Raw genomic sequence first — 9,785 nt, forward strand, 5'->3', positions numbered from 1 at the left:
GAGGGTTTAGACCATTTACAGTCAGTGTTATTATAGAGAGATGATTATTTACTGCCATTTTTATTTATTTCTAATGTTTACTCCAGTCCTGATTCTCTTTTACTTAGCTACTCTTCTAGTGAGACTTGTTCAGTCACTGGCTCTGAGTTTTGTTTTTATTTTTTTCTGTCTGAAATAGTTATGAATATTTCTTATTGCTGTTTTAGTAGTCATGAATTCTTTTGGTTTATGCTTATTTTTGGAAGGTTCTATTTCTTCTTAAATTATGAAAAATAACTTTGCTTGATATGACAATTATTTTCTTTCAGGTCTTGGTTCACACTGGTCCAGGACTTCTGGCTTTTAGAGTTTGTACTGAGAAATCAGCAGTAATTCTGATGGATTTATCTCTAAATGTGACCTGCCAATTTTTTCTGGAGTTTTTTGCAAATATATCTTTCTTCTGTCTGATAGACATTTAATTATTGCCTGGCCTGGAGACTATCCTTTTTAATCTTGTTTGTTTGGGATTCTGAACACTTCATGTATCTGAATTTTCATCTCATTCCCAAGGTTTGGAAAATTGTCTGATACTATCTCACTGAAAACATTATCAATTTCCTTAGTTTGTATCTCAGTATTCTACTTAATGACAATGATCCTTATATTTGGTTTCTTAATGTTGCCCTAGATTTCCTGGATATTCTGGTCATGGTCTTATATCATCTTTTCTTTAATGTTGTGTTTTCAGTGCTTTATACCTTGTCTTATATGTGGTCTAATCTCTTAGTGATGATTTCAACTGAATTTTTAATTTGATTTATTGTGTCTTTCATTCTCAGAATTTCTGCTTGGTTCTTTTTCAGAAACTCTTGCTCTCTCTCTACTGAAGTGTTCTTTCACTTCCTGTATTTTCTCTTAATGCATTCCTTAAATCTTCTTTTAGTTCATTGATCATTTTAACTATATATTTTCTAAATTCTTTATCCCACCTTTCCTTCACAGCAGTGCCCATGGGATCAGTTGTTGAAGCTATTAACTATTGAGGACGTTTTCTTCTCTTGCTTTTTCATATGCTTGAACTTATGTTCATCTACTGGAGTTTTTAATCTCTTCTTCTGTTCTACAAGGCAATTTTAGTTACTTTCTCTTTACTAAGTGTCCTGGGCTAGGTGACTAAGTGTCAATACTCCTATTCAACATGAACCCTGTGGTATGTCCAGTCTCTCGCACTACTTTGAGAGGAACAACTAAAACGACTTCAGAACACAGTCATATGCTAATAAACTTTTAAAAATCTTATTGAAAATGTTCTCCAGATGTCCACCAATCCAAGTGGAAAATAGAAGTGATGTTTTAGGGTGGATTGAGAAATTAGGTGTCAAATTAAAAAAATTACAATTTAACTATATTTGACTCCCTGTTTAGTTATTCTCTCACTGCTTCCATTTTGGACTGCTGGGAAGTTAAGACTTACTGCCTATTTCCACTCCACCATCTTCTAAGAGTCAGTTTATTTTTCTTGATGATGTTTTTGAAAGAATCTTCTTTCTGGGGTTCTGGAAATTGGGCAATTTGTTTGTTTTCAGCTCTGATCCAGACTGGCCAAACTCATTAGGAGAGTCTGTATCCACTCCCTCCTTACCTAGCCAGCTCTGTCACACTCCTTCCAAGATCCTCAGTCTACATGCTGTCAGGGGAGATGTGTAAGATGCATCAATTTATCCTCCAGCCCCTTGTAGGCTTGGAAGAGGGGACTCAGGGATCACCAAATCTGGTCTGACTTTAATTAGCCTCAGTTCCCCGCTCCCCAGTTTCAGCCAGACTTCTTATCCCAGAGCTCAGACCACCAGTTTCAAGTGAAAATATCTTTCACTCTTCACAGATCTATAGGCTCAGTTTGTTGCTGCAGAATTATTTTTATTCACTCTTGGAGAGTTGCTATGATCTTTTGATTCCTTTAATCCACAGTCTTCCAGTCCTCAAAGAGAAAAATACAGATTAATACTGAAACTTGAGATATTCCAGTCAGGAGAAATTTATATGCCCCCCAGAGGAAGCTGTTGTCCCCACCCCTCCTCAGATCTCAGGCACCACTCACTTACCTCAATTGCTACTTTAATTAAGTTAGACAAGAAGGACTTATTTGTAAAATATTGCTGTCATAAGTTACTGACCATCACAACCTAATGCAGTTAGACATCTATCTCACACCAAATACAAACACAAATTCCAAATTATTATAGGCTTAAATGTTAAAAATGAAAAATTGAAGTCTAAGAAGTACCAAAGTGAAACAGACCTTACCAAGATGGTGAAAGGCACTTAATGTTTGAAGAAAATAAATTATAAATGAATATATAAAACAAAAAACTTTTGCAAGGCCAAAGATACCATAAATAAAAATGAGCAAATAACAAGTAAAAAAAATGCTGCATAAAATACAGCTCATGATTAATATATCCATCATAAAACAGCAAGCAAAACAAAGGAAAAATGGACTGTGGATATGATATTTGCAAAGTAACAAACACAAATAGTCAACCAATATGTGTCATGATATTAGCATTTCCAGGTGGTCAGAAGATTGCAAATTGAAATTAAAATGAAATATTACTTGCAAAGAATTATAACACATGCAGGCTCAATAGAGGTTAAAGGGCACTCTTTTACTTTGTTAATAAGGAGGTAAAAGTGTTATAGCACATGTGGAAAACACTTTGGCAAGATAAAATTAAAAATCTGCATACACTTCATAACCATATCAATCCTGGAGAAATCATGACACTCAAACTTCAAATTATTTTCTCAAAACTGTTTATTACAGCATTGTTTGTAGCAATTTGAAAATAGGAGAAAGGAAGTCCAAGTGTAGGCAAATGGTTTAAGAAACTATGGCACATTCACAAGATGGACTTCTATAATGATAAAAAACAGAGGCCGATGCCAGTTGACTTATGGTCAGTTTTACATAGTATTGATGAATGAGAAAAGCAAAGACAAATGAGTCTCACTTCAATTTTTAAAATAGAAATGGAAAAGCACCTATATGTGTATATATTTATACACACACATATGTACAGATAATTGAACATGCATATATGTTCCAAGCAAGCTAAGAAATATGTCTACTCTGTGGTTAACATGGGTTACATTGAGCAGAGAGTAAGTAGGAGATGATGTGGGAAAGCAGCAAGTCAAGGAAAAAAATGCTAAGATATAGGTTGTATGATGTGAATCCATTCAAGTATTTGGGTAAAATGATGTCTATATAAATAAATATAGATATGTAAAAATTACTTGAAAAACACTAAAATACACAAATTAAATTTACTCTCCTAGTTGAGAAAAATAAAATCTATTCCTAGAAATATCTCCTAGACTATTGGATATAAAAATTAATTTATTTCTATTATTTCTTTTAGATGTAGTTTGCTACTTCTCTGATTCCAATTTTACCCTGCAGGTTATGTTAATTTTGAATCCTGAACCTTAACTGAACAACATGGAGGAATATGCAGTGTGGGAGGAGTTACCAGCTCTCTTCCACTGGGGAGCCACAGTGCGCTAAGGCAAGGAAGGCATGGTGGTTTTAGGGAACCTTGGAAGTTCATGGTTCTCCAGTTCCTCCAAATTCTCTAAGATGCCATTATCACATTTGTTGAAATGATAAAATTCCCTCATCAACATCCAGTACTCCCATAAACAACTGGGTGTGACAGTAAATTCAACTAATGATGGAACTGAGCAGATAACTGAATCCAACTCTGAGACAGTTTTGCAAAACCTCTATTAGTCAGCTTTTCTTCACTGGGACAAAAATACCTGACAAGAGCAACTTAGAGGAGGAAAAGTTTATTTTGGTTCATGGTTTCAAAGATTCAGTCCCTGATCAACAGATTCCATGGCTCTGGGCCATAGTGGGAAGGGTGTGGTGGAGAAAAGATATTCAGCTCATGGTAACCTTGAATGAAAGAGGGGTGGGGGAAGGGACCAGGGGTAGATATAGTCCCCAAGGAAAAGCACCCAGTGACTTACCTCCTTCAGTCACACCTCACCTGCCTACAATGACCACCCAGTAGTACATTCAAGTTATTAATCCATCAGATGATTAATCCACTGATGAGGTTACAACCCTCATGATCTAATCATTTCACCTCTGAACCATGCTGCCTGAGGACCAAGCTTTCAACACATGAGCTTTTGCTAGGAGCATTCCAGGTCAAATCAATAACGGCCTTTGCCTTCTATCTGTAGAATAAAGGATATTCTTTCAGCACCTGAAGGTCAAAAACCAAGAAATGAGATCGTAGTCTTTAAAATAGAAGCCCCTCTAATTTGGCCTTCCTCATTCTCTTAGACATTTTTAATTTTAGTAACTTCCCATTATTCATAGGATCAGCACAAAGTTCATGGTCTCGGGTAACCTTGGGTCTTAGCAGAATAATGACAATGACATAACATCAGTAGTAAAAGTGGATGACTCACTTCTTTTTGTACATCTCAGTACAATAACTAATTCCATATATCCTCATTTTCCTGAGAATTATTGCCTGCAAACCAAACTTTAGTTTCAATTTCAAAGCCAATTATCTTTCTTTGTAAGCAAGAGGAATTGACTGTGGATAGCTTGATTAGGGAAAGAAGAGGAATGTGGGAGAGCAGGACAGGATAGTTCCCAAAATAGAAGAGGAACAGTAGCAGACATTACTAATTCTAAATACTTTGCATTTCACTGAAGTTCTGTTGCCTGCAACTGACCTTTGAGACCTGTTTCAAGATCATTTACCACTCTTTGGTTGGAAGCACCTCAAACTGATAGTATTTAACTACGGAAAGGATGTTGGAGCCTTGTAAACTTATGGAGGGGCAGTTCAGTCACTGAGAGCGTAACTTAGCTCAGACTACCTGACTTAAATTCCATCTCCACCATTTCCTTGCTACGAATCTCTGGATAGGCACACAAACATTTTGTGTCTCATTTTCTCACCAGTAAAGGAAACTAACAATATAACTTATATACTCGATGAGATGGTTAAGTAGTATAAAAAAAGTAGGATGTTGTACTCTTTTTCTCTCGCTGCCACAACAATGATTACAAATTTAGTGATTTTAAATAACACGAACATGTTATCTCACAGTGCTTTGGGTCAGAGGCTTGGATGGGCTCAATTGTTTTCACTACCTGGGTTACATGAGGCCAAATCAAGGTGTGAGCAGGCCTTATCTGGAGAATCTTGGGGGAGAAAACACTTCCAGGTTCAATCAGGGTGTTGGCGGAATTCAGGGTGTTGAATTCCGTGAATTGAGATTCCTATTTCTTTGCTGGCTGTTGGCAGGTCTTGTTCTGAGTTTCTAGAAACTGCCCACCATCCCTGGCTCATAGACCCCTCTGTCACAAAAACCAGCAATGGTGAGTTGAATCCATTTCCTGTTCATATTAACTTGAACCTTATCTTTCCTACCTATAGTTGGAAAAAGTTCTCGAATTTTAAGGATTCATATGAATAGATTGTGTCCGCCCAGATAATCTAGCACTCCCTTCCTATTTTATGATTATAACTACATCTGCTCTGTTCCTTTCACCATGCAAAAATAGTATATTCCTAGGTCCTGGGGATTAGGAAGATGACATCTTTGTACCACAGGAATTTACTACACTTCTTAGCACTAGTTAAGAAATGTAACAAATGTGCTATTGTTACTATTTTGTGGGTGGGGGTACTGGGAACTGAACTCAGGGGCACTCAACCACTGAGACACATCCCCAGCCGTGTTTTGTATTTTATTTAGAGACAGTGTCTCACTGAGTTGCTTAGGGCCTCACTAAATTACTGAAGCTGACTTCGAACTTGCAATCCTGCTGCCCCAGTCTAATGAGTGGCTGGGATTACAGGCATGCACCATTGCACCCAGCCTATTGTTACTATTTTTATTAAAAACATGACCCCAGGAAGGACAATTGCCCAGGATACAGGGTTCATAGTTTGCTTAGGCCCTTCCAGTAATCGACTTTGTTCCAAAAGCTTTCTTTCTTTTTGTCAGATTTCCTTCAGAAAGATTCTGAATAGAATCTTAGTTTCATCCTTGCAATATGATTTGAGGAAATAGGGATAGAATGGTTAACCTATCCTGGGTTACAGGATCACTCCCCTTGATTACCATATGAATCTGAGATCATCAAGTTTTCCTAAGATTGGGGGCGTGTAATTATCAGAAGTGTGCAGGAATGAAAAGCAACAAATAGCCATGAATGTTAACATAGATATTTTAAAAAATCAACATTTTAATAAAACAATCCCCTGAAAAAGACAGTTAATTGATTCATTTCTCCTTCTCTGAATAAGACTGATAATCCTCAGAGTTCTCTGTCCTCTATGAAAGCATTTCCAAAAAAGAAAAAGTCATTGAGTTCCTGGTGGTATTTCGCATGGACAATCAAGAAACTCTCCTTAAAGTCCATCAGATTATGTAGCATCAGAATTCAGTGTCTGTTTCATCGTAATTTTGTGTCTGCTACATGAGAGGATGAAAATATTTTCTGACCATTCTTCCCATAGCTGCCTTCACCTCCTTGTTCTGCAGGCTGTAGATGAGGGGATTCAGCATAGGTGTGATCACACTGTACTGCAAGGAGAAGATCATTTGCAGAGGGGAACCTGAGGTTGGTAAGAGGTAGCTGATGAAACCTGAGCTATAGAACAAGATCACAGTAGTGAGGTGGGAGGAGCAGGTGGAGAAGGCCTTGCTCCTGCCTATGGTGGAGCTGACCCTCAGGATGGTGGAGACAATGCGGGCATAAGAAGAAACAATCATGACAAGGGTTCCAAAGAAATGCAAGACAGAGGAGCAGAGCAGGACGGTGAAGTTGGCAGAGGTGTCAGAGCAAGATAGAGGGAAGAGAGAAGAGAGCTCACAGCTGAAGTGGGGAATGGTTTGCTCCTCACAAAAGTCTAAATTAACAGCCAGCAGGATATTGATGAGCGCATCAACAAAGGCCAGTCCCCAAGAGACCCACACCAACCCAACACAAAGTTGGTCACTCATTACCTGACCATAGAGCAGAGGGGAGCTGATGGCAACATAGCGGTCATAGGCCATTGCAGCCAACAGACAGGCCTCAGTACCACCAGTGGCAAACACAAAGAAGGCCTGAGCCAAGCAGCTGTCTACAAAGATTGTTTTGCTTTCAGAAAGCATATTCTCCAACATCTTGGGTGCTGTGACAGATGAGTGGCAGAGATCTAGGAAGGACAGTTGTCTCAAGAAGAAATACATGGGTGTGTGGAGGTGAGAATCAGCTGTGATCACCAGCAGCATCAAGAAATTTCCCATCAGAGTGAGGAGATATATCAGAAGCAACAACACAAAGAGTATGGCCTGAATGGAAGGATCAGAAGACAGCCCAAGAAGAATAAACTCACTGAGAACACTGGAGTTTTTCATTGCCATATAGAAAAGTGTTCTATCTGGAATTAAAAAAAAAAAAAAAAAATCAAAAGACTTTCAATGCCCCAACACCCCTTAGTTACTCCTGTACCCAGATCTTATCTTCCATAGATATCTTCTCATTATTATCCCCCAAATACATTCAGATATTTAAATGCTAACTTTCTGCTCATTATAATGCCATTGATATTCTAAATCAACCGCGTTATTACATACTATAATCTTTTTTAGCTAGAGTATTTTTATGTTGCTGAGAGTGATTCACTTCAGGAGAATTTCTGATGGGAGAGAGGAACATTCCAGGAATGAGTTGCCTAAGTAATAGAGAGAAGATTAAATCTAGATTAAAAAGATGTAGGTGGGAGCAGAGGCACTATTCTACATAGAAGGGAAAGTCAAGAGTATAAGAAGGTTAGTGAGTTCCTGCTTCATTGCTTCCATTTCTTTTTCAATAAGTTTACATGAGGTCATTGGAGGTCTACATGTATGTGTGTGAGCATGCCCACATGCCCACGAGAAATTACACAGGTATTGATTGTGATGAAATTAAGGGTTACGAAGAAATGCAAGACAGAGGAGCAGAGGAGGAGGGTGAAGTGATTAATTAAGTGATTAAAGCCTATTCCCAATCATGGGAATAGGAGCCAAGGTGAAGAATTTGACACCACTGGAGTATAGGAAAACAATAAGACATCAAGGAATTTAGACAATGTGGAATTAGACTGGGGATTTTTCTTATCTTAAATTTTACCATTTTATTTACTGACATCATAGCATTTAATTTTAAAATATATGTGCATACTAATAAAGAATTTTTAAAAAATGATAGCCTAAATCATAATGCCCAGGGATATTTAGGTGGGCTTTTGTGAGCATTTCTATGACTACAATGAAATTATGAGATGCTGATTCCTATTTTAGAATGGTATTCTAGTTGGAAATGCCATGCCCTTCCTAAAACCCCCATATCCAATAGTATAAGAAGTCATGACTCCTGTGTAAGCCATCATATCAGGTTTTAAGGCTCCATATGATTACATCAACTATCTTCTCACACTTTTTACTTGAGTGTATTTTCCATCTTGGACTAATACTCTAGGTTTCACCTGTGTGTCAAGACAACTGTTCAATATTCTAGCCTTATTTCTGTTTTAATTCAATACTAGTTCATCTAGTTCATCTGTGAAGACAGAAAGTCCTTCCATTGTTGGATGACTGAATAGTTGAACCTCCCAGTCCTGGTGAGGAACAAAACCCAATTACCTGAAATCTCAGTTGGTAATTCACTGTCTTTTGGCACTGCTTTCAGATCCATAAGTGATAAAACTGCTCAGCTTGCAGAGCCAACATTGAGAAGAATACTTTAAGGAGAAGTAGAAAATCATGTTAAGACTTAACATTGGGATAGATTCAACATTAACAATATAAAATGACAATTTGTAGACAATACCTGGGCAATTATTTCATTGGGTGGGGGGAGACTGGATCTAGAGAGAATGATTGTTTGAATTCTTCCTCTTTTACTCTTTAGACATGGAGGTTTATCCTGAGATTTGCCTTCAGTGCACAGCAATGTGGAAGAGAACTATCAAAGGTGCACAGTAGGCATGAGTGAGATCTGTGTTGTGTGATTTCAAAACCAGAACATATCAAAAAGTCTTCTTTTGGCTATCTCCAAACATAGATCAACTGACTCTAGAGATTGTATGAACTGCAGAGAGAATCCCAACTTTGGATCAAAGCAAAACCATGCATAGAAATAGCAGTGTGATCAAAGGCAATGCTAGTAACTTGCTTGATTTTCTAGGTCTCTTCCTTAAAGTTATTTAGAGATTCTCAGAAAAATATTTTTAAAATAAAATGAAAATTTCTATTTTGACCGTGTCTGATGACTGCATTATCACCTTTATTGACTTATGCAATCTATAATTCAAATTTTAAAAGAAAGAATTCTGGAAACCTAATACAAAAGGATTGTTTTTAGATACTAACACCATTATGTAATAAAATGAATGACTCTTACCCAAAGGAAAATCTCCCTGTGGACTGTCCATTCCAGTATCAAACAAAGGGCAACATGCATAGTAACCAGCCCATAAAAGAGGATCCACATGTGATAGTGGAACACGTGAAAGAACAAGGGAGAGAGAGAGACAGAGAGAGAAAGAGTGGCTGCTTTTGGAAGGTAGTCCAGTCTATGTGACAAAGGCATGAGCTTCTAAACAATTGGTATAAAGTTCCTAAATGCATGAGAGACACTTGACATAATAAGTATCAAAGTGAGAGGTTTCCAAGATAAATTGCACCCATTTTCTAAGTGTGTTCTGATTTTGCTCTAAAGCCTGCTTCCTTGACCA

General features: G+C 37.6%; 1 protein-coding gene across 1 annotated transcript; it reads right to left on the reverse strand.

The window, feature by feature from the left end:
* Positions 1-6,495: 6,495 nt before the first annotated feature.
* LOC306660908 (olfactory receptor 8S1-like) lies at positions 6,496-8,783 on the reverse strand (the record flags this gene model as incomplete). The annotated part of the gene is made up of 2 exons (XM_079139640.1): positions 8,692-8,783; positions 6,496-7,448 (listed from the first exon to the last, which is right to left on the reverse strand). Exons 1-2 carry the CDS (start codon positions 8,741-8,743, stop codon positions 6,496-6,498), a joined length of 1,005 nt encoding a protein of 334 aa, XP_078995766.1. The 5' UTR covers positions 8,744-8,783.
* Positions 8,784-9,785: the final 1,002 nt, after the last annotated feature.

Source organism: Sciurus vulgaris (genome assembly GCF_902686455.1).
Source record: "Sciurus vulgaris genome assembly, chromosome: 5".
Taxonomy (NCBI): domain Eukaryota; kingdom Metazoa; phylum Chordata; class Mammalia; order Rodentia; family Sciuridae; genus Sciurus; species Sciurus vulgaris.